The sequence below is a fragment of the Nomascus leucogenys genome, chromosome 17 (assembly GCF_006542625.1).
Source record: "Nomascus leucogenys isolate Asia chromosome 17, Asia_NLE_v1, whole genome shotgun sequence".
Lineage (NCBI taxonomy): Eukaryota > Metazoa > Chordata > Mammalia > Primates > Hylobatidae > Nomascus > Nomascus leucogenys.
The window spans coordinates 6140758-6166113 of record NC_044397.1 but is presented as its reverse complement, the minus strand read 5'-3'; the positions used below and the strand labels follow the sequence as shown (position 1 = coordinate 6166113).

Sequence of the window (25356 nt, the reverse complement as noted above, 5' to 3'; positions counted from 1 at the left end):
AAAATACAGAAAATTAGCTGGGCATGGTGGCATGCCTGTAATCTCAGCTACTTGGGAGGCGGAGGCAGGAAAATTGCTTGAACCAGGGAGGTGGAGGTTGCAGTGAGCCAAGATCATGCCACTGCACTCCAGCTTGGGAGACAGTGTGAGACTCGCTCTCAAAGAAGAAGAAGAAAAAAAAAAAAAAGAAGTCCACTGAATGAATGTACATGCTTAGGCAGGCATTCAGATTTTTATTTACCTCTATTATAAATAACACTGGAATGAGCATCTTTGAGCCTTTTGCTTCTCTCTGTCTCTGTCTTTTATTTCCCTTAGGCTAAATTTCCTCGAAAAAAATGGACCTTTGGCTTTAACTTTCCACAAAGTTGGTCTTAAGACGCAATTAGGGCTGGGATCAGTGGCGCACGCCTATAATCCCAGCTCTTTGGGAGGCCGAGGTGGGAGGATCACTTGAGCTCAGGAGTTCAAGACCAGCCTGGGCAACATGATGAAACCCTAACTCTTAAAAAAAAAAACCAAAAAAAAAAAAAGCCCAAGACATAAAAAAAGTAGCCAGGAGTGGTGGCTTACACCTGTGGTCCTAGCTACTCAGGAGGCTGAGGCAGGAGGACCATTTGAGCCCAGGAGGCAGAGGTTGTAGTAAGCTGAGATCATGCCACTGCACTTCAGCCTAGGTGACAGAGTAAGACCCTATCTCAGAAAAAAAAAAAATATATATATATCTATCTATATATATGAATTAGCACACAAATTTCTTAGAACTGAAATGCTTTTATCCTTTTCAAAACCTCCAGTGACCTCATACTGCAGTGGCTACCTGTTCTTCCAAGGGTACAGTCTGATAGGGCCACCTTTGCTGAGAGACTTTCCCACAGACTTTTATTTTTATTTAATTAATTAATTAACAATTCTTTTGAGACAGGGTCTCACTCTATTGCCCGGGCTGGAGTGCAGTGGCCCAATCTTGGCTCACTGCAACCATCACCACCCGGGTTCAAGCTATTCTCATGCCTCAGCCTCCCAAGCAGCTGAGATTATAGGTGTGTGGCACCACACGGGGCTAATTTTTTTTTTTTTTTTGAGACAGGGTCTCATTCTTTTGAGATGGTCTCACTCTCCAGGCTCACTGCAACTCCCACCTCCCAGGCTCAAGTGACTCTCCCACCTCAGCCTCCTGAGTACCTGGGACTACAGACGCGAGCCACCACATCTGGCTAATTTTCTGTATTTTTGGTAGAGACAGGGTTTCGCCATGTTGCCCCCAGGCTGGTCTCAAACTCCTGAGCTCAGATGATCCACCTGCCTTGACCTCCCAAAGTGCTGGGATTACAGGCATGAGCCACCGTGCCTGGCCTCTGGCTAATTTTTCTATTTTTAGTAGAGACGGGGTTTCACCACGTTGGCCAAGCTGGTCTTTAACTTCTGGGCTCAAGTGATGCTCCCGCCTCAACCTCCCAAAGTGCTGGGATTCCAAACGTGAGCCACCATGCCCAGTCCCACAGACTTTTACATGATCACTGAACAAGGCCTGCGAGGGAAGTGAGGCTCCTGGGGTTGTGTTCAGAAAGCTGCTCAGAGCTGGGTTGCCTGAGGACCAGTGCCTGAGACCAGAGCACAGCCCTTATCTGTTGGTAGAAGGAATGAAAGAAGGAATGAATGAGAGACTGTGGAATGGCACTTACTCCCACCTCCAAGGAAAACTAAAAAAATTTTTCTGTTCACGTTTTCACGGCTTCATTTTAGAGGGTTTAGTGTGTTTACATGACAAAGCTGGCTCTCCAAAACCCTTCCCTGAAAAATGTAAGTTATATTTATTTTTTTTGAGATCGCAAGCACTGAGAAATGGTAAGCATTTACCTTCTGGATTATCTCGGCAGCACCCCCGGGGCTAGGATTCTGATCGCAAAGAGGTGAGGCCAGCAAAAGGGCAGGGAGAGGGAGGTTATCATCCACCAAGATCCTTTTCTTTTTTTATTTGTTGCCCAGGCTGGAGTGCAATGGTGCGATCTCAGCTCACTGCATCCTCACCCCCTGGTTCAATTGATTCTCCTGTCTCAGCCTCCCAAGTAGCTGGGATTATATGTGCCTGCCATGTCCACCTATTTTTTTTGTATTTTTAGTACAGACTGAGTTTCACCATGTTGCCCAGGCTGGTCTTGAACTCCTAACCTCAAGTGATCCACCTTCCTTGGCCTCCCAAAGTGCTGGGATTATAGGCATGAGCCACCACTCCTGGCCACAAGATCTTTTTAAAAGAAATTCTTGGCCAGGTGCAGGCTCATGCTTGTAATCCTAGCACTTTGGGAGGCTGAGACAAGAGGATCCCTTGAGGCCAGGAGTTCAAGACCAGCCCGGGCAACATAATGAGACTTCACCTCTACCAAAAAAAAAAAAAAAAAAAAAAAGAAAGAGAGAAAAGAAAAGAAAAAAGAAAGAAAAGAAAAGAAAAAAAGGCCCGGTGAGGTGGCTCAGGCCTGTAATCCTAGCACTTTGGGAGGCTGAGGCGGGTGGATCACTTGAGGTCAGGAGTTTGAGAACAGCCTGACCAACTTGGTGAAACTCTCTACTAAAAATACAAAATTAACCAGGTGTAGTGGCACACGCCTATAATCCCAGCTACGTGGGAGGCTGAGGCAGGAGAATTGCTTCAATCTGGGAGGCGGAGATTGCAGTGAGCTGAGATGGCACCATTCTACTACAGTCTGGGCAACAAGAGCAAAACTTGATTTAAAAAAAAAAAAAAACCAACCAAACCAAACCAAACAAAACAAAATTAGCTAGGGCACAGTGGCATGAACCTGTGGTCCCTGCTACTTGGGAAGCTGAGGTGGGAGAATCCCTTGAGCCTGGGAGGTCAATGCTGCAGTGAGCCAAGATTGCGCCACTGCACTCCAGCCTGGGTGACAGAGTGAGACCCTGCCTTAAAAAAAAGAAAAAAAATTCTTTTCTTAAAAAAAAAAAAAAAAATAGAGATGGGGTCTTACTCTGTTGCTTAGGCTGGTCTTGAACTCCTGGTTTCAAGCAATCATCACACCTCAGCCTCCAGAGTACCTGGGATTATAGGCACCCACCACCATGCAAGGCAGAATTCTCCTTTTTTTTGTTTCCCCTCTCCCCATCAAATTTGGATGAGCCAACAAAGAGGTTGGGGTGAGCCTCTTTCTCCTGCTTGACCTGAGGACTGTGGGGAAGCGATCCCAGGAGAATGAGCTAGTCTGAGCATGGGTAGCCTGGAGAAAATCCACAGGGATCCTCCGCTGACACAGACTGGGCATGGGCAGTGTCTGGTGACACTGATTTCCAGGCATTTCTGCAGGCTCTGTCCCTGGAATAACTTTCCATTCTGTGCAGTGGGCACTTCACTGGACTGAGCTAGAGAAAGTTGAGGTCCTCACTTTCTGGCATCTTCAGTCCAGTTCCTGAGAGGAGGAGCTGGGTGCTTGCATTCTGGCCTCCCTAGGACCTCCCCACTTGTGCCCCTCCTTGGGGCCCCCCGGAAACCTGAGGATAGAGTGCATTGCCTCAGTAAGCATGGAGGGGCGGGCAGGTTTTGGAGATTTCTCAGGGGAATCTTTAAGATCCAGGACTGGCTCCTGAAGGTTCCTGATCTAATGAATAAGATCAGGTAGAAACAATTCCATATTTTTATGGGAATTTACAAGAGTTTTTTGTTTTGTTTTGTTTTGTTTTTTGAAATAGAGTCTCACTCTGTCACCCAGGCTGAAGTGCAGTAGCTCGATCTCAGCTTGCTGCAACCTCCGCCTCCTGGGTTCAAGAGATTCTCCTGCCTCAGCCACCCAAGTAGCTGGGATTACAGGCGTGCACCACCACATCCAGCTAATTTTTGTATTTTTAGTAGAGAGGGGGTTTCACCATGTTGGTCAGGCTGGCCTCGAACTCCTGACCTCAAGTGATCTGCCTGCCTCGGCCTCCCAAATTGCTGGGATTACAGGTGTGAGCCACTGCACCTGGCCTCAGAAGAGTTTTGGCTGCTCTGTCTCAGGGGAGTAGCCCAGTGACTGCACCCCATCCCCAACCTGCCTGTGACCATGTTGCCAAGTCATTTGGGAGGGGAAATGGCCCACATTTATCCTGCACAAAACTCCTCCTGGGAAGTTTTTGTCTTAATCTTTTTTAGTTTTTGTTTGTTTGTTTGTTTTTTTGAGACAGAGTCTTGCCCTGTCTCCCAGGCAGGAGTGCAGTGGCATGATCTCGGCTCACTGCAACCTCTGCCTCCTGGGTTCAAGCGATTCTCCTGCTTCAACTTCCTGAGTAGCTGGGATTACAGACATGTGCCAGCACGCCTAGCTAGTTTTTGTATTTTTAGTGAAGATGGGGTTTCACCATTTGGTTAGGCTGCTCTTGAACTCCTGACCTCAAGTGATCCACCCGCCTCAGCCTCCCAAAGTGCCGGGATTATAGGTGTGAGCCACTGCGCCCAGCTGGTATTATTATCTCCATTTTATATATGAGAAATCTGAGGCCCAAGAGGTTAAGGGACATGCCTAAGATCACACAATAGGAAGTGGGGGAGACAAAAAAAGAAAATCAGCTTCGGCCACCTGTGGTGGCTCACACCTGTAATCCCAGCACTTTGGGAGGCTGAAGTGGATGGATCACTTGAGTCCAGGGGTTTGAGACCAGCATGGGCAACATGGTGAAACCCCATCTCTACAAAAAATACAAAAATTAGCTAGGTGTGGTGGTGTGTGCCTATAGTCTCAGCTACTTGGGAGGCTGAGGTGGGAGGATCACCTGAGCCCAAGAAATTGAGGCTGCAGTGAGCTGAGATTGCACCACTGCACTCCAGCCTGGGCAGCAGAGTGAGACCCTGTCTCAAACAAAAAGAAAAAACAGCTTTATTGAGATATAATTCACTTACTATACAATGTACCCATTAGAAGTATGCAATTCAATGTTTTTTAGTATATTAACAGAGTTGGACAACCAGCATTACAAACAATTTTAGAACACTTTCATCACTTCTAAGGGAAACCTTATACCATTTAGCTTTCACTCCCTAGCCTTCCCTCCCCCTAGCCCTAAGTAACCGCTAGTTTACTTTCTGTATCTATAGATTTCCCTGTTCTGGACATTTCATATGAATGAGTCATATAACATTTGTTCTTTTGTGTCTGCCTTCTTTCACTTAGCATAGTGTTTTCAAAATTAATCCATGTTGTAGCATATATCAGAACTTCATTCCTTTATATGGCGAAATAATATTCCATTATACGGCATGCCAGATTTTAATTCTGCTCTTTTCACCCTACTCTGCTGTTTCCCAGTGATGTTAAAGTACCTCTTGTATACATTCGGCATTAAATGAATGTTTGCTCACTGAGTGACAGAAACCTCAAATTATCCAGGCTGCTTGGGGTATGGGAAGTCTTGCTTTTCTCCCTCTTCTCCCTGTCTTTCCCTGTCCTTTTTTTTTTTTTTTTTTTTTGAGATGGAGTCTTGCTCAGTCACCCAGGCTGGAATGCGGTGGTGTGATCTCGGCTCACTGCAACCTTCGCCTCCCGGGTTCAAGCGATTCTCCCACCTCAGCCTCCTGAGTAGCTGAGATTACAGACACCCACCGTCATGCCCAGCTAATTTTTGTAATTTTGTAGAGATGGGGTTTCTCCATGTTGGCCAGGCTGGTCTCAAACTCCTGACCTCAAGTGATCTGCCTGCCTCGGCCTCCCAGAGTGCTGAGATTACAGGTGTGAGCCACCACTCCCGGCCTTTCCCTGTCTTCTTGTTCTCCATTTCCTCTCTGAGAAGGACAGGGAAAGGGGTGGGCAGAGATGATGCAGGGTTGGAAAACATGGATGGATTAGGTTCGGATTCCAGTGCTTCTGTGCCAGCGTCTCAGATAATCATGAGGTGGCCCCACAGAAACTAGAAACACCATCCCGGGCTCTGCAGCGCCTGTGGTAAATGGGGCTGTCATTGGGCTTCAACCTCCCACATCTCCCTCCCCTGGCCTGGTGGTCCTGGGTGGGCCGGGAAGAGGGGGACACACTTTCTGCTACACTTGGAGGAGGCTCTCAGAGGGAGGAGCCAAGTCCAGGAATGCTGTCTCCCTCACTGACTCTGTCTTTTCAGAGCAAGGTATCAGTGAAAGAGATTTGTAGTTCTCTCTCTTTTTTTTTTTTTTGAGATGGAGTTTCACTCTGTCGTCCAGGCTAGAGTGCAGTGGCACCAGATCGGCTCACTGCAACCTCTGTCTCCAGGGTTCAAGCAATTCTCCTGCCTCAGCCTCCCAAGTAGCTGGGATTACAGGTGCCCACCACCATACCTGGCTAATTTTTATATTTTTAGTAGAGACAGGGTTTCACCATGTTGGCCAGGCTGGTCTCGAACTCCCGACCTCAGGTGATCCACCCACCTTGGCCTCCCAAAGTGCTGGGATTACAGATGTGAGCCACTGTGCCAGGCTTGTAGTTCTCAACTGATGCTCTTTTATTTTATTGCATTTCCAACTTCTATTATAGAAAAAAGCTTTCACAAAATTAGAGAGTTCATTATAATTAATTCTCATGTAGCCATCACCTAGCCAGGTGTGGTGGCAACACACCTGTAACTCCAGCTACTTGGAGGCTGAGGTGGGAGGATCACTTGAGCCCAAGGTCTCCAAAAAAAAGGAAAAAACAGGCTGGGCACAGTGGCTCACGCCTGTAATCCCAGCACTTTGGGAAGCTGAGGCAGGTGGATCACCTGAGGTCAGGAGTTCAAGACCAGCCTGGCCAACATGGTGAAACCCCGTCTCTACTAAAAATACAAAAAAAAAAAAAAATTAGCTGGGCGTGGTGGTGGGCACCTGTAATCCCAGCTACTTTGGAGGCTGAGGCAGAACAATCACTTGAACCTGAGAGGCAGAGGTTGCAGTGAGCCAAGATAGCACCACTGCACTCCAGCCTGGGCCACAACAGAGAAACTGTCTCAAAACAAAAACAAAAAACCCAAAGACAAGAAGCCATCACCTAGGAACAAATATCAACATTTTGCCTGTTTCATCTATACTACCCTCCCCCAAACACATTTTCCCATTCTGAATATCCTAAAGCAAATCCTGGACATACTTTCCTTTTACCTGTAAATACTTTAACAGGCATCTCCAACAGACAAAGAGGCTTTATTTGTTTTTTTGCCCTTTTGTTTCTGCTGAACATAAGCACAAGACCAGTCATAGTCAACAGATTTAATGGCAGTATCAATCAATACCCAGTCTATTTCAGTTTTCCCTGATAGTCTCAGAATGCTTTTTACAGTTGGTCAATTTAGGATCCAAACCAAGCCCATGCTTTGCATTTGGTTGTTTGGTTTCCTGTCTGTTTTACTAGAAAACTGTCCCCTTTTTCATACCATAAGTGTGAGAGAAACTGGGCCACTTGTCCTGCAGAATCCCCCATAGTTTGGAGCTGGGCAATTGCAGCCAAGTGGTGTTGTCTAACTTGTTCTTCTGTCCCCTGTATTTCCTCATAAACCAGTAGTATGGGTCGAGGTGTGGTTGGATCAGGCTCAGTTGTGGCAAGAACATTTCCTACAGTGCCGCTCTGTGCATCTTACTGTGAGGTCTTCAGTCAGTTTACAACACTTCTTTTAAAGGTTGCAGGATGAGCAGAGCTGCAGTGTCTTGGGGTGAGAGGTAGAGCATGAGGGAGCTCAGACATTTTGGAACCAGGAACTACCAGCTAGGAAGGCCCAGCCAGGGGTCCCCAGTCTGAGGGAGAAGCTGGCACCAAGCTCTTGCTCTTCACCATTCTTCCCAGGGAACCCACAGACTACAGGTACCTGCTTGCTCTTCTTAAACAATTCATAGACATCTCAAGAAGAAGATTAGAACTTGGCTAGATGGGGTTTCTCCCCTCTCGGACGGGAACTCTTTGAAGACAGAGCTGTGTCTCCCCTTCAAATTGGGGCTTCCTGAGGGCTGGGCTGTGTCTCCCTCAGACTGGGGCTCCCTGAGGACGGGGCTGTGTCTCCTCCTCATGTCACCCGTCACTGTCTACAGTACCTCATACCCAGTGACTTATTGTCTTAGTTCACTGTGAGCTGCTATAACAGAATACCTGAGTCTGGATAAGTGATAAAGAGCAGAGATTTATTTCTTACTGTTCTGGAGACTGGGAAGTCCAAGGTGGAGGGGCCCGCATGTGCTGAGGGGCCCGAATTCTTCCTTTTCCTCAGGAACCCACTCCCATGATAATGGCATTAATCTACTCATGAGGGCAGAGCGCTCGTAACCCAGTCACCTCTGAAAGGTCCCATCTCTCACCACTGTCATGCTGGGCCTCACGTTACCAACACAGGAACTTTGGGGAACACATTGAAACCACAGCACTACCCAAAAAAGCAATCTTCAAAGCATACCAAGCACATAGTGTGTACCAAATGCTCCATGCGTATGATCCCATTTAATTTCCACCATCCCCTGTCGAGTGTTTAAAATGTCATTTCTTAGATGAGAAAACTCAGGCTCAGAGAGGTTAGGCCAGTTCTCAAGGTCTCACAGGTGTCCCTCAGCCAGCGTTCTGCTTGGCGTGACCCACTGTCAGGTACACCCCTGCTCATTGCCCTATGGCTGGCCTTACCGATGTGATTCACTTACTAAATTATGTTGGTTTTTCCAGAAAAACCCAGACGTGATCATTTTCCCAGGCTTTATGTGCCTTGCTTATGGGAGAGTGGCCTAGAACATAGGTCTTATCGTAATCAAGACCCTTTCAAACCCTAGTGACTCCTCCTCCACCGCCCCTGGCCTCTTCCGCACAGAGTGAAATTCGTAGCCTGGGAAACACGCTGTGATATAAATAGCCGGCTCACCACTAAGGCGCTCTCCTCTGCCTGGCTTTGTCTTAAGAGGGTGAGAGAAGCCTTAATCTGTGGTTGGAATGAGGGCAAGCACTGAGTAAACAAGATGATGTTTGGAGTGGGGGAGGGATAGTTCCAGAAGTGAGAGACCCCAAGAGTTCCCAGGCTGGTGACCCAGGCAGGTCCCAACGTTCACCAAGCTTGGCCTTTTCCCCCAGGCTGACCTGGATGTTGCCCCTGGGAACACAATGGGAAGTTCCTAGTGTGAGGGAGACGCAGCCCTGTCTTTAGGAAGCCCCAGTCTGAGGGGACACGCAGCCCCATCTTCAGGGGGTTCCAGTCTGAGGGGAGACACAGCCCCGTCCTCAGGGAACCCCAGTCTGGTGGGGAGACACAGCCCTGACTCAGGGAGCTCCAGTGTGAGGGGAGACAGCCTGGTAGAGACCAGTAGGGTGACTTGTCTGGAGGCTCAGGGAGGCGAGGTGGGGAGATGGGGACTGTCCGCGAGCCCAGCCTGCAGACTGAGGGCAGCTCAGAGCCTCTGCTGGCCTCAGCCCACACAGCTTTAGGCCTGACCCTCACATCACAGACAACTTAGTGTGCATGAGGCAGGTGTGCAGGGTTTGCTCCACCTTAGGACCACCTGGTAGGTACGTGAGGGTAGGTTGTGGTGGCTAGGAAAGGACTCCTGGGGCAGGGAAAAGGGGAGAAAACTCACAGTTTTCCAGGAAATTTAACTTCCAGGCCTTCTGGAAACACCTGGCTGGAAAGGGTCTTGGCCACCAGTGACCTGTAAGGGTGAGATGAGGTTGGTGAGGGAGCTGGGGTGTCACCAATGGCAGCCCGATGCTCGTCCATCAACACCTCCTGTCCTGCTGCTCCTCCTACCCTCCAGGCATGGCCCCAAGGAAGGGCCTGGCCCCACAGAGTGGTTGGGTGAATTTCTATATTCCCTATTGACTTGGGTCTTGGATTACCATCTGCCTCAACCCTCTAGGCCATAAGGTCGAGGAAGGCAGGGGCATTTATTCACTGCTCTGTCTTCAGTGCCTAGAATAGCAGCTGGCAGGTAGCAGGCGCACAGCAAATATTTATCGAGTGAGTGAATGAATGAAAGGTCAAGTCAGGAGGGACAACGGAGGTGGGGAACTCCAATGGGACCAGTGGGCAACTGCGGTGGGCTGGACCTGAGTTTTTTTTTTTTTTTTTTTTGAGACAGAGTCTCACTCTGTTGCCCAGAATGGAGTGCAATGGCATGATCTTGGCTCACTGCAATCTCCACCTCCTGGGTTCAAGCGATTCTTCTGCCTCAGCCTCCCCAGTAGCTAGGATTACAGGCGCCCGCCACCACGCCCGGCTAATTTTTTGTATTTTTAGTAGAGACGGGGTTTCACCACGTTGGCCAGGATGGTCTCGAACTCCTGACCTTGTGATCTGCCCACCTCAGCCTCCCAAAGTGCTGGGATTACAGGCGTGAGCCACCATGCCCAGCTGGACCCGACTTCTTGTGTGGCTTTGGGCGAGGCCTTGCCCTCCTCTGGGCCCCACTTGCTCCTCTGTAGGACAATCCGATGGTTTTCAAGGTCTTATCCAATGGCTGTAAGCGGAAGGAGGGGCAACATTTTCTGAGGCCTCCAGCACGTCCAGCCTGTGTCAAATGCGTGACTTGAATTGTCTCATTTATATCCACCATAACCCCTGAGAGGCAGCTGCTATCACTCCCAGCTCACGCAGGTCCACAGAGTTTAAGCTCCATGGCTCCCAAATACATATTTAGGACTCAGTGGTGTGCTCTCAACCACCGCCACCCCGTCCACAGGACACTGGCAATGGCTCAGCTGGGACACTGTACTGAGGGGAAGGCTCCAGGGACAGCCTGTAGGTCAGGAGGTGGGACAGACAGCATTTGGGTTGGGAGACCCCTAGCCTTGAGGAGGGCACTTTGGGGAAGGTCTTGGGGGAAGGAGGGAGGGAGCACTGCAGAGATGCCATCTGCTCAGCGTGTCTGGGGCTACTGGCCCCTCCAGAGGGACAGCAGAGGGGAGTGGGAGGCCCAAGCTGAAGGCTGCTCTCACACTGCTCCAGCTTGTCTTCCCACCCCTGCCCTCCTCCATCACCCACAGCCCAGTGCCCAGCGAGGGGCTGCAGAGGGACAGCTGAGCAAGACACAGTTTCTGCCTTCCCCACGCACATGGCTGGAGTGGGGCTTTGAGTGGTGGGCAGGCAGTGCCAGCGGGCAGGTGCTCCGTGTCGGGCCCACCATGGAGCGTGCTCCACATGATCCTGCCCTCAAAGAGCTGACAGCTGCTTTGCCACAGCTGGTAGAACCTGCACGGCCAGCTCCCCAGTGAGGGCTTTCCCGTGATATGCTATCGCGTGGTGGGCGCTGTTCTTACAACCTGATGTCAGGTCCCAGGTGCTCAGAGTACCGCCCCAACGGCTCTTGCTCGGCCACCTGCCCAGTGAGGTGGCTTTTGCTCACAGCACATGGCTACTATGTATTAATACCGGCACTCTTCAAGCACTCTTACATGTATCACTTCATGCAATCCTTTGTTTCAAATATAAGAAAGCAGAGGCAGGGAGAGGTTAAGGAACTTGTCCAGAGAGATGGAGCTGGCATGTGGGAGAGCCAGGAGTAAACCCAGCTGTCCGGCTCTTATCACCGACCTGTGCTGCCCATGCCACCCAGGGCCATGTGGTCTCTGGGCAGTGTGTTCTGCCCACGAAGTAGAGGACAGGGATTACAGGGCGTGTGGAAACACGGTTGCCATGACCCAGGCCACCTCATGCAGCCCTCCTAGAAAGTCTTAATCATAATAGACAGAAGTCAACAAGGTTCATGGAAATGGAACCACCAACGGCCCTTGAGCACACCAAAAGATGCTCAACTTCACTCCTAATGAGAAAAATGGAAATGAAAACAACCCTGAGATACTGTTTTTCAAAGATCAGGTTGGCAAAGATCAGAAGTCTGACCTGTGTGGATGTGGCTGTGGAGGACAGGTTCTCCTGAGCATCTCAGCCCCTGGCAGGAGAGGCCAGAGGAGAAATATGACAGGTATCTGGCAAGATCACCCTTTGATGCAAGGATCCATCTTCAAGGAATTTACCTGTTCCATATAGTCACAATATGCAAAATGACTGATGTCCATGTTTGTATTAACGAGAGACTGGGAAAAACCCAAACTTCCATCAGTCTGGAACTGGCTAGGACCCATGTGCCATCCACACAATGGGAATACAATGCAGCTCATTAAAAAAAAAAAAAAATCCAGGACACGGCACAGACAGATACGAAAATATCTCAGCCGGGCGTGGTGGCTCATACCTGTAATCCCAGCACTTTGGGAGGCTGAGGCAGGTGGATCACTCGAGGTCAGGATTTCCAGAGCAGCCTGGCCAATATGACAAAACTCCGTCTCTACTGAAAATACAAAAGTTAGCTGGGCATGGTGGCACACCACTGCACTCCAGCCTGGGTGACAGAGCAAGACTCCATCCTGCACCCCTGCCAAAAAAAAAGATCTCCAAGATCTTGCTAAGGGAAAAAAGAAAGGTTCAAGACAGTATGTATATAATGTTCTCATTTGCAGTAATAAAAAAAGAACAGGAAAAATGAAAACATGTTTGCTTGTCCATGCATGAAGCCTCTCTCTGGTGGAACTGGCCATAGCGGTCAGGACCTGGAGGCTGAGAGATGAGGAGTGAGAGGCATTTTGTATTAAAGAGATTTTATGTAGAAGTGAAACATGGACATCTTTTAAGAGATTTGTGACCATTTCAATGAACATTGTTTAAAATAATCTGTATTGGAAACAATTATGCTTTCTATTATGTTCTAAAAGTCTATTATGTAATGCATTGTTTGTGTGCAACGTTTTTTTTCCTTCCTTCCTTTCTTTCTTTTTCTTTTTTTTTTTGACAGAGTCTCACTCTATCGCCCAGGCTGGAGTGCAGTGGCGTGATCTCGGCTCACTGCAACCTCTGCATCTTGGGCTCAAGTGATTCTCGTGCCTCAGCCTCCCGAGTAGCTGGGACTATAGGCATGCACCACAACGCCTGGCTAATTTTTTTGTATTTTTATTAATTGTAGATATGAGGTTTCACCATGTTGCCCAGGCTGGTCTTGAACTCCTGACCTCAGGTCGTCTGCCCCCCTGGGCCTCCCAAAGTGCTGAGATTACAGGTGTAAGCCACTGCACCTGGACTACATGCAACTTTTTCTTTTTCTTTTTTTTTTTTTTTTTGAGATGGAGTCTCACTGTGTCGTCCGGGCTGGAGTGGAGCAATCTTGGCTCACTGCAACCTCTTCCTCCCGGGTTCAAATGATTCTCGTGCCTCAGCCTCCCGAGTAGCTAGGACTACAGGCGCGTGCCACCACGCCCAGCTAATTTTTGTATTTTTAGTAGAGACGGGGTTTCACCGTATCAGCCAGGATGGTCTTGATCTCTTGACCTTGACGAAGATCTGCCCATCTTCGTCTCCCAAAGTGCTGGGATTACAGACGTGAGCCACCGCGCCTGGCTGCAGCTTTTTATTTAGATGACAAGCACCCAGTCAAGTGCACAAATATATATATATATATGTATATATATATATATATTTTTTTAGAGACAGTCTTGTTCTGTTGCCCAGGCTGAGAGCAGTGGTGTGATCACAGCTCACTGCTGCCTTGAACTCCTGGGCTCAAGGGATGCTCCTGCCTCGGCCTCACAAAGTGCTGGGATTACAGACATGAGCCACCATGCCCAGCCAAATGCACGAATCTTAAGTGTGCAGCTCAGTGAGTTTTGACACATAAAACACCTGGGTAATCACCCCCAGGCCAGGTAGAACATACCCAGCCTGCCTTAGGGGAAGGGGATACTTTTCACTGTAAAGATCCCTTTTGAATTTTGAACCTGTGTGAATGTATGGTAAGCTCTAAACAAATATATCCAAAAATATAGAAGTGCAGAAGATATGCTGGGAGCCCCGCCCATCAGCCTGGAGAACCTGCTTGCAGCTGTGTCCCTTAGGTGAGTCAGGAGCTCCCACCTGGCTGGGAGTGGAGTCCTCCAAGGGCAAGGACTGTGCCTGCCTCGGGTCTCCATCCTCTGCCTCTGCACAGGCCCTGGGCCTGAGCAGGCCTTCTGGAAACACCTGGCTGGAAAGGGCCTTGGCCATCAGTGACCTGTAAGGGGGAGATGAGGTTGGTGAGGGAGCTGGGGGCATCACCAGTGGCAGCCAGATGCTTGTCCATCAACATCTCCCGTCCTGCTGCTCCTCCTACCCACCAAGCATGGCCCCAAGAGAGGGCCTGGCAGCACAGAGTGGTTGGGTGAATTTCTATATTCCCTATTGACTTGGGTCTTGGATTACCATCTGCCTCAACCCTCTAGACCATAAGGTCGAGGAAGGCAGGGGCATTTATTCATTGCTTTGTCTTCAGCGCCTAGAACAGTGGCTGGCACGTAGCAGGTGCACAGCAAATATATACCAAGTGTGCGAGTGAATGACTATTCTAGGTTTCCAGAGGCAGGGGATGGGAGGAAGTGGCCCCTGGTGAGAAGCCCGGGAAGCCCATCTCCAGCTGTCTGTTTCCCTTCCAGTCGAATCAAGAGCAACGTGGATGGGCGGTACCTGGTGGACGGCGTCCCCTTCAGCTGCTGCAATCCTAGCTCGCCACGGCCCTGCATCCAGTATCAGATCACCAACAACTCAGCACACTACAGTTACGACCACCAGACGGAGGAGCTCAACCTGTGGGTGCGTGGCTGCAGGGCTGCCCTGCTGAGCTACTACAGCAGCCTCATGAACTCCATGGGTGTCGTCACGCTCCTAATTTGGCTCTTCGAGGTAGGCCCTGGGCCAGCTGGGGGTTGGGGGTCCCATTTGGGTCTAATGGGGGCGGAGCCAGGCCTGGAGAGCATGCCTCCCTCCTTGGAAACAGCCTTCAGTGGAGCTGTGGGTCAGATCAGCCTGGGCTTGAACCCCACCCAGCGCCTCCACTTTTTGTATTTATTTATTTATTCATTTATTTATTTTTTGGTTTCTTTCCCACCACTTAAATTTTTTTTTTTTTTTTGTTTGAGACTGAGTCTCTCTCTGTTGCCCAGGCTGGAGTGCAGTGGCATGATCTCAGCTCACTGCAACCTCCCCCTCCCGGGTTCAAGGGATCCTCCTGCCTCAGCCTCCCGATAGCTGGGACTACAGGCATGTGCCACTATGCCCGGCTAATTTTTTGTATTTGTAGTAGAGACAGGTTTTCACCGTGTTAGCCAGGATGGTCTCGATCTCCTGACCTTGTGATCCACCTGACTCGGCCTCCCAAAGTGCTGGGTTTACAGGTGTTAGCACCGCACCCGACTGACAATTTTTTTTTTAATTGAGGTGAGATTTATAAAAGGTAAACAATTTGGTGTCATCTAGTTGATTTACAGTGTTGTGCAAGCACCTCTACCTAGTTCCAAAAGATTTCCATCAGCCCCCAAGAAAATCTCACACCCATGAAGCAGTCACCACCTCCCAACCTGCCCCCCAGCCCCTGGCAACTATTCTCTGGATTTATGTATTTTGGACATTTCATATAAATGGACCCATATTGCGTTTGGCTTCTTTTAGTTAGCATGTTTTGGAGGTTCATCCTGTGTCCCCACTTTTTGGTACTGAGGTCTTAGTCATTTAACCTCTCTGTTATATGGGGTGACAGCACTTAGCTTTGGGGACTATTGGGAGGCAACATGAACAGCATGTGCAGGTGTTCAGGAAATGGGTACTGTTTGGATTTGTGCTTCTTGAGATGCTGGTCCTCATTTACCTGTTAGTCTAATTATGTGTGGGTTCATCTTACCTGCAACACTCAGTTTCTCTGTAGCTATAGGGCTTGCAATGTAAGCAAATCCTCAGTGAGTGTGCTGAATTCGCTCCTTGGTTAAAGAGATATTCATCTTTTATTTTTATTATTTTAAATCGTTTATTATTTTTTTTTTTTTAGAGACAAGAAGAAAAATTCACTCTGTCGCCCAGGCTGGAGTGCAGGAGCATGATCATAGCTCACTGCAGCCTTGAACTCCTGGGCTCAGAGCTCTTCCCACCTCAGCCTTCTGAGTAGCTAGGACTATAGGCACATGCAGAGTAGCTGAAAACAGGTGCCCTGAGTCATACTCCATAGAGCCTTTTGTAGAAATGGGGTCTTGCTATGTTGCCCAGGCTGCTCTCCAACTCCTGGCTTCAAGCAATCCTCCTACCTTGGTCCCCCAAAGTGCTGGGATTACAGGTGTGTGCCACTGCCTCTGGCCAAGAGACATTTTTTTCTTTTTTTTTGAGACGAAGTCTTGCTCTGTCACCCAGGCTGGAGTGCAATGGCACAATCTCAGCTCACTGCAAGCTCCGCCTCCCAGGTTCAAGCAATTCTCCTGTCTCAGCCTCCCAAGTAGCTGTGATTACAGGTGTGCACCACCACACCCAGCCAGTTTTTGTATTTTTAGTAGAGATGGGGTTTTACCATGTTGGCCAAGCTGGTCTTGAACTCCTGTCCTCAAATAATCCACCAGCCTCGGCCTCGGCCTCCCAAAGTGCTGGGATTACAGGCGTGAGCCACCACGCGTGATCAGAGATATTTCTTAAACATGTACCCATATGCCAGGCACAGCTCTAGGTGTTGCATGAGAACCTGTTTGTTAGTAAATGAGGTGGCACGGTGACTCAGCGTACCTGCTTTGAGCTACCTTGAGAGCAGAAAATCCAAACTTCAAAATCCCAGTGTACAAAGCCAGGAAGATTTGGTGAGGAAGTTTTTTCCATTGAGAAGATTCCCAAAGATTCCTTTAAATGAGTCACTGTCCTAATGCTATCAGCCAGTGCATCCTGCCTGTGGCTGATAAACACCTCCTCTAACTCACCACATGAAACTAAAGGATGACTGTATGTCCAGGAAGCCGACTTTTTTTTTTTTGAGACGGAGTTTCGCTCTTGTTGCCCAGGCTGGAGTGCAGTGGCGCGACGCAATCTCGGCTCACTGCAACCTCAGCCTCCTGGGTTCAAGTGATTCTTCTGCCTCAGCCCCTCCCGAATAGCTGGGATTACAGGCGCCCACCACCACGCCTGGCTAATTTTGTATTTTTAGTAGAGGTGAGGTTTGACCATGTTGGCTGGGTTGGTCTTGAATTCCTGACCACAGGTGATCCCCCCACCTCGGCCTCCCAAAGTGCTGGGATTACAGGTGTGAGCCATTGTGCCCAGCCAGAGCCTTCTTTTAATGTTGAGGCAAACACAGCATATTCATGACTATTTATTGGTCGCTGACTCCTTGACACAGAGTTTTGGGTGGGTAGAATGAGGAGAGGAACATGCTGCTGGAAATTTAGATGGCCACATTCCCTGAAAACACACAAAAAGAAGACTGAATATAAAAGAAGTCATAAAAGTTCACTAGCTTTGAGCTCAGGAGTTCGAGACCAGCCTGGGCAACATAGTGAGACTTCATCTCTACTAAAAAAAAAAAAAAAAAAAAAATTGCTGACGTGGTGGCGCATGCCTATAGTCCCAGCTACTCAGGTACTCGGATGGCCAAGATGGGAGGATCTCATGAGCCCCAGAGATGGAGGCATAAAAGAAGTCAGCGGAGCCAGGAGCGGTGGCTCACGCCTGTAATCCTAGCAGGCATTAGCTAGGATTTGGGAGGCTAAGGCAGGAGGATCAATTGAGCCCAAGAGTTTAGACCAGCCTAGGCAACATAGCAAGATCTCGTCTCTACAAAAAACACAAAAATCACGGCCAGGCGCGGTGGCTCATGTCTGTAATCTCAGCACTTTGGGAGGCTGAGGCGGGCAGATCACCTGAGGTTGGGAGTTTGCAACCAGCCTGACCAACATGGAGAAACCCCGTCTCTACCTAAAAATACAAAATTAGCTGGGCCTAATGGTGCATGCCTGTAATCCCAGCTACTTGGGGGCTGAGGCAGGAGAACTGCTTGAACCCGGGAGGTGGAGGTTGTGTTGAGCCGAGATCACGCCATTGCACTCCAGCTTGAGCAACAAGAGCAAAACTCCGTCTCAGAAAACAAAACAAAAACAAAAACATAAAAATCAGCTGTGTGTGGTGGTGCACACGTGTAGTCCTGGATACTCAGGAGGCTGAGGCAGGAGGATCACCTGAGCCCTGGAGGTCAAGGCTGCCATAAGCCATGATCTCAACACTGCACTCTAACAGAGCCAGACCCTATCTCACAAAAAGAAAAAGTCAGTGGGAAAATGGGGTTCCATTGGCTGCCTCTTAGTGGCCCACCTTTACAGAAATCTAGTGGACTGCATTAGACAAGGATGAGCTTATTGGGAAGAGGGCATTCAAATGCCCCTTTTACTTGGGGCCTTTAATGGACAGAGGTCTGATGGGCCAAGGGTGGCTGAGCATAATGTTAGGAGTCTGATCTTGGCTGTGCCTGCCTAGGCTTCACAATCCAGTCAGGACATGATGTCTAATTTATGAGCCAAAGGGAGGATCATTACCAAGTGCAAAACTCACAGTGCAGAGAGCCTCCTTCAGGAAAGCAGGAGGGGATCAGAGTGGACGCGTTCACATCAAGAGGACTTCATGGAGGAGGTGACTTTTTCCACTGTAAAAATATTTATTCAACTTCCAGTTAATAATAGTAACATAAATCTAAAACTCTATCAGTTATTATTATCTACTACCATAATTATAAAATGTCCCAGAGCATTTATTCAAAAGAGATTTACTGAGGCCCTCCCCCTACCTGGTACTGTTCTAGGTGCTGGGATTCTGAGTGAGCCAGATGAGTAAGGGCCATCCCTGCCCTCAGGGAGCAGCTTCATCCTCTTGTAGAGTTTGCTGTGCCATACAAAGAAGTGGAAGAGAGCAAGCCAGGAATTTGTATAGAAACAAGTGGCTAATGGAATGTACGGAATATATTATAGAAAAATGAAAACAGGGTGTGGTGGCTCACGCCTGTAATCCCAGCACTTTGGGAGGCTGAGGCAGGCGGATCACCTGAGGTCAGGAGTTTGAGACCAGCCTGGCCAACATGGTGAAACCCTGTCTCTACTAAAAATATAAAAATTAGCCAGGCGTGGTGCCAAGTTTTTGACGCCTGTAATCCCAGCTACTCGGGAGGCTGAGGTAGAATTGCTTGAACCTGGGTGGCGGAGATTGCAGTGAGCCAAGATCGTGCCATTGCACTCCAGCCTGGGTGACAGAGCAAGACTCCATCTCAAAAGAAAAAAAAGTGAAAACAATAAGCTGATTATCAGCTACAGCTGACTCTTTTGCTCTTCTGTTGATCCTTACTGTGCACCAGGTACTGTGGTGGTGTTTGCTGGAGTGCAGTGGTGCAGTCATGGCTCACTGCAGCCTCCATCTCTGGGGCTCATGAGATCCTCCCATCTTGGCTACCCAAGTACCCTGGTAGCTGGGACTACAGGCATGCGCCACCACACCCAGCAATTATTTTTATTTTTATTTTTAGTAGAGATGAGGTCTCACTATGTTGCCCAGGCTGGTCTAGAACTCCTGAGCTCAAGCAATCCTCCCTCCACCTTTGCCTCCCAAAGTGCCGGGATTACAAGCATGCACCATTGCACTCGGCCTGTGTGTTTTACACATATTAAAGTGTCACAGTATCCACATGAGGCGGGCACCACTTCATCTGAAAATCTGCAAACCAGATGAATAAAGTGAGGTTTCCTGGTCACACAGCTGGCTAAATGCCAGAGCTGGGTTTGAACCCAGGCATTTTGGCACCAAGTCTGCCACACAGTGAATGCTAGTGAACAAATCCAAATTATTTTTTAACAGCATCCATTCATCACTGTGCTCATCAAAATAATGGAAGGGCCGGACACGGTGGCTCGCACCTGTAATCCCAGCACTTTGGGAGGTCGAGGCGGGTGGATCTCTTGAGGCCAGGAGTTTGAGGCCAGCTGGCAACATGGGGAAACCACATATCTACAACAATAACCGAAAAAAAAAAAAACAAAAATTAGTCAGGTATGGTGGCAGGTGCCTGTAACCTCAGCTATTCAAGAGGGTGAGGCATGAGAATTCCTTGAACACAGGAGATAGAGTTTGTAGTGAGCTGAGACCACGCCACTGCACTCCAGCATGAGTGACAGAGTGAGACTTGTCTCAAAAAAAAAAAAAAAGTACCACCCATCAGATGCAGAAAAGGAGGTGACCTCTTAATTCCACCCAAAGCAGTTACTGAACTACCCAATATGTGCCAAGCAACGGGGTGTAGAGGGGCACTGAGGTGAAGGCACCCAGGAATAATGCACCTGGGATGGGAGCGACCCGAGGGGATACAGAGGGAGGATGAGCTGCAGGGGAGCTCACCAAGGGCTGAAGGTGACTTAACAGATGAACATGGAGAGGAACAAGGTTCTAGGCAGAGAGCATAGCAGATGATAAAGACCTAGAGGGGAGAAAGTATGGGGCATGGGTGAATCCGAAGCAGCCCAGGGTGGCTGGAAAGGGAGGAGGAGAGGGGTCTGACATGAGGCTGGAGAAGAGTCAGGTGTGTTGAGCACTGAGGGCAGGGCAGCGTGGGGCAGGCTGTCACCAACCCACATTCCACAGTGCTCAGGTTGAGTCCTCTCTGGGACCCTCAATTGGACGCTCTTGTGGTTTCCTAATGGTCCAGCTCCCAGTGATTCTCCCAGATTGCCTCTAAATCTCCTCTCCCGCCACCAGGTGACCATTACAATTGGGCTGCGCTACCTGCAGACGTCACTGGATGGTGTGTCCAACCCCGAGGAATCTGAGAGCGAGAGCGAGGGCTGGCTGCTGGAGAAGAGCGTGCCGGAGACCTGGAAGGCCTTTCTGGAGAGTGTGAAGAAGCTGGGCAAGGGCAACCAGGTGGAAGCTGAGGGCGCAGACGCAGGCCAGGCCCCAGAGGCTGGCTGAGGGCCCTGGGGCCCCTCCCCTCCCGAACACTGAGAAATAGTGGACTCCAAGAAACGTGGATCTCCCCCTCGTCCAACTCTGAAAGTCTGAATCTCCCACGGAGGGCACCATCTTAGAGACTCTCCCTGAGGGTGGAATTTAAGTTTAGGGTCCCTAAAAGCATTTGACACACAGTTGTTGAATGACTGACCCAAAATGTGAACGAATGAGCTCCCTTCAGGCCCGCTGCCCTAGGATATGCCCTCCTGGTGACTCAGGGGCTCTCTCAGAGGACTAGCCCAGGACCCATCTTTCTCACACAGATTTAGTCCCACCCTATGGCCACTGGCTGTATCTGAGGGCTGCTCCCCTTTTAGAATTTACCTCTTATGAGCTCCATGTTGCTTCACTCTATATCCAAAGTGTCACTTGGTGCATAAGCACAGAAATCTGAAAAATGGCTATGTTGTCTTTTTTTTTTTTTAATGCCAAGATTGACAGGTTGGCTGTTTGCTTAATGCCAGAAGTTGGGGGAAAGTTACACTTTTCTAAGAATAATGGACTCTTAAGGCATTGAGGGCTCTAAACAGGATTCTTTAATCATGGAGCAAGAGAATTTCAAGGCAGGAGATTATTTCCCCCACCAAAAACACAGTGAAAGGCCTGCTTTTGTGTCCCATTCACATGCCCTCAGTCACTGAGTCTGGAGTGAACCATGGGTTGAGGAAGTCAGGCTGTTGGCGTGTCCCAGCACCACACCACCCCTGAAGTGCCTGGTGATCTCCTGTGGCTCATCTGTGGAAGCAGTGGGGTAGGCTGCTGCCCTGCTGTGGAAGAGGAGCAACAATCAGACACGAGTCCACCCTTTGGAGACCAGGCCTCAGCTCTTGGTGGGCCCAGGGACACTCACACAGGTGGCCATCACAGCCCCATGGACAACACTAATTGTCCACAGCAAAGGGCAAGGAATCCTCTGGGAGCTTCTTCTGTTTCTTCCCCCGAGATACCCATCTTGAAAAACACTATTTCTGGAATGCTTCTGCATCAAAGGAGATTCTTTGAGATAGCCCATCTTCCTGAGCTAGCAAATACAGGAGTTTTCACTTTCTTTAGGAAAGAGAAGCTTTCAGGGGAAGGAGAGAATGATTTTGCTGACTTCCCAAGCCCTTGTGACCAGACCAAGGCAGGGCCCAGCATAATTCTGCCAGTTGGATGAACATTCAACAGAGCTCATTTCTACCTGATTGGAGACCGAAGTCAGAAGGCGAAAACCAGAAAGGGAACAGTCCATAATTTACCTCTGCTTCTGATCGATGGTGTTTGGGAAGAGGTTACTTTGGACTGAGTTTGGGTTCTTTGCTGTCCTAAGAACTTCAGTGTAGAGAAAATAAGACTTCTGGTGCTGCCTGGGGTATGTTCTGGGCTTAATTCCCCCAAGCAGAAGACCAGATCCAAGATGTCTGGACACCCTGTCAGACATTGGTCCCAAGTTTAATTAGATTTCTGAATCTCGTTGAGGCCAAGGAATGATCCATACTGAAAAAAATGCTGAGCCAGCCATCTTTGGCAAAGGTCCCTGAGCTCTCGCCGTCTCTCAAGAGTGCTGAGAACCATGATGAAAGTGCTGCTCTAGGCCCACAAGTGTAACTATGCTGTTAACAGCTGCCAATAGATATTAAAATTCATACTGTATGAAAATCACTTTTGTTAAATGACTGTTTAAGCCCATTCAACAACATATTATCGCAGAATCCTCTACTACAGCTAGTATTTGCCAAAAAAAGAAAAGAAACTCACCCTAAAGGGAAGCATTGGTAACGATCATTGTTATAAACATGGCTTGGGTATCACATCTCTCCATCTTGCCATCTCTTACCTGTAAGAACAGTGACTATTACAACAGTGACTATTATTATATCCAAATAATCTCAGCATTTGCTGGAATTTGAACCAGAGCTGAATACATGGAATTTCAATGTAGTAACTTAGGCAAAACTTCAAGCCATTTTTTCTTCTCCTCTGGTCAAAATGTTATTTCCTCAAACAGGGAAATATGAGTCTCTATGGGGCCAGGTTATAGGGGCAAATGTGAACAACCTGAGAATCTGAAGGTTGTTGAGAGGACCGAGTGCATTGACTCTACAATAAATCTCACTCATTGGTTCGGAGCAGGCTTAGGGTTAACTGCATTTTAACAGGTCTTCTCAGGTGGCCGGTAGTTGCGAGAGAAACCTGGCCCACCCCTTTTGGTCACCTACCAGTGCCCAGAAAGTCTCTACTATCAGGTTTTTGCTTGTGTGTAACTTCAGTCTTTCCTTGGGCTGGTGTAAATCCTTTTCTCCTGAGGGACCCAGCCAGCGATTTTTTTTTTTTCCAAATATGGAGTTTTGCTCTTGTTACCCAGGCTGGAGTGCAATGACACGATCTCAGCTCAGTGCAACCTCCGCCTCCTGGGTTCAAGCGATTCTCCTGCCTCAGCCTCCCTACTAGCTGGGATTACAGGCGTTTGCCACCACGCCTGGCTAATTTTTGTATTTTTAGTAGAGATGAGATTTCACCATGTTGGCCAGGCTGGTCTTGAACTCCTGTCCTTAGGTGATCTGCCCGCCTTGGCCTCCCAAAGCACTGGGATTACAGGAGTGAGCCACTGCACCTGGCCCCAGCTAGCTTTTAAAGTTCTGCCAGCATAGCCCTGGGATGGGGTGAGGGGTAGACAGGGCCTTAGGACTTTCATTTTTAAAATGCTCACTCCATAGTGAAGAAACAGGTGATGACTATCCTGAATATTTGGGAAGCCGTGTCCTAGAATTTTTGGCCTCAGTTCCAGAACCCACAGCTTCTTTACAACATGCTTCAAGCCCGGGACTGAGCTGCCAGTAAATAAACCCCTAGTAACCTTAATATGGGTTAATAAGATTAGGTGCCCGCTCTGCACGCTCCCTTGCCCCTCCTCGTCTGGGCACCTATTATGCTAGGCCAGCATGTTTGCAGCTTAGCCAGGGACAATCGTGGACCAACACAGGGCTTTTCATCCACTACTGGCTAAAAAGATGGCTCTCAATGACAGCACAGGCAGGCAGCACCACTGTGTTAGGAAGAGAAAAATGTCTGTCGAATACTATGAAAGTCCAGGGAAGAGATAGGTGCCTTCCCAGGTCACAATGGATAGGTTGGCTGGAAGGGGAAAAACATGTCAGTCCTTAACTCCTGACAGCATTTTATCCTGTCCATCACAGAGGAGTGTAAACAGCAAAGTTACAGATTAGAGAATGCTGAGCTCTCAGGATGGCGTCAAATGGAGGATTAAGACGTAAGGGACAACTTCTAGCTATTTACCTGAGGGAAGTGAAAATTCAGGTTTGTACAAAAACCTACCCATGAATGTTTGTAGCAGTAATCACCAAAACAATCACCCCAACTCACCCAAATGCCCTTCATCTGGCAACTGCCCAGAAGTCTGTACAACGGAATGCTACTCAGCAATCCAAAGGAACAGGAAGGACCCAAACGCATTCTTCTTTAGTGAGAAGCCAGACTCAAAATGCTACATACGATACGATTCCATTTATATAACATTCGGGAAGAGACAAAACAAAGGGAGAGAAAAAACACTGGTAGCTGAAAGCCACGATGAGGCAAGAAGCTGACTACACAGGGGACTTTTGGGGATGACGGAATTGTTCTATTTCTCGACTGTGGTTGTTTAACTGTATGCATTTGTTAAAATGTATAAAACTGTACACTAAAAAGAGTTAATCTGTTTGTAAAATATACCTCAATAAATGTGACTTAAAAAACAAGAGTAGGAACAGGCCAGGCACAGTGGTTCATACCTATAATCCTAGCATTTGGGAGGCTGAGGCAGGAGAATCATTTGAGCCCAAGGGTTCAAGACCAGCCTGGGCAATATAGCGTGGCCGTATCTACAAAAAAAAAATACAAAAATTAGCCAGGCATGGTGGCATGTGCCTATAGTACCAGCTACTGGGGAGGCTGAGGTGGGAGGATTGCTTGAGCCCAGAAGGTTGAGGCTGCAGTGAACCAAGGCTGTGCCACTGCACTCCAGCCTGTGGGACAGAGCAAGACCCTGTCTCTTTAAAAAAACCAAACCAAACCACCACCACGCCAAAACCAAGAGTAGGAAGAGAGGGAGGAGCATGTCAGAAGGGGCTTCATGAGTTCCTGGAACTAAAGACAAGAGTAGTGAAGGCAGTAGGCTGGGAGCAGTGTTACTGACCGGGAGGCAGGGCGAGTGCAATGGAAACCCTGCTGTTTTAGTTTGATGCTCTCAAGAGGATTTCAAAAAAAAAGAATTCTCATGGGCAATGACTCCCCTAGGAAGACAGTGTAGCTGCCTTTCTATGTCTCTCTCTCAAAAGCAGGAAGTGGTCATAAAAAAAAGAAAAAAAAACCCTCCAACAGCCCTGAAAAACCAGCGAGCACACTAGGGGAGTGTGTAAGGACAAGGATCTTGAGATCACCAGGTAAGGATGAACAAGAGTTTAAACCCAGACACAGGTCTTGGAGTGCCCTGTTTCCCAGTGATTTGAGTTCCAAAATCGCCCAGAAAGGTCACACGCTGTCATGGCTAATGAATATGAAACTTAATCAGCTAAAATGATGATCACACTTTCTCTGGGAAGGTCAAGATAGTTTGGCTAATGGCCA

At 48.6% G+C, this 25356-nt stretch overlaps 1 protein-coding gene across 1 annotated transcript in view; it reads left to right on the top strand.

The window, feature by feature from the left end:
- The window catches only part of PRPH2 (peripherin 2), a 34265-nt gene extending 11879 nt beyond the window's left edge, over positions 1-22386 (top strand). The window contains exons 3-4 of the mRNA XM_030797593.1: positions 14400-14646; positions 20497-22386. Coding sequence (XP_030653453.1) covers positions 14400-14646; positions 20497-20709 — 460 coding nt within the window. The 3' untranslated portion in view covers positions 20710-22386. The remainder of the gene's footprint in view (positions 1-14399; positions 14647-20496) is intronic.
- The last annotated feature ends 2970 nt before the right edge of the window (positions 22387-25356 follow it).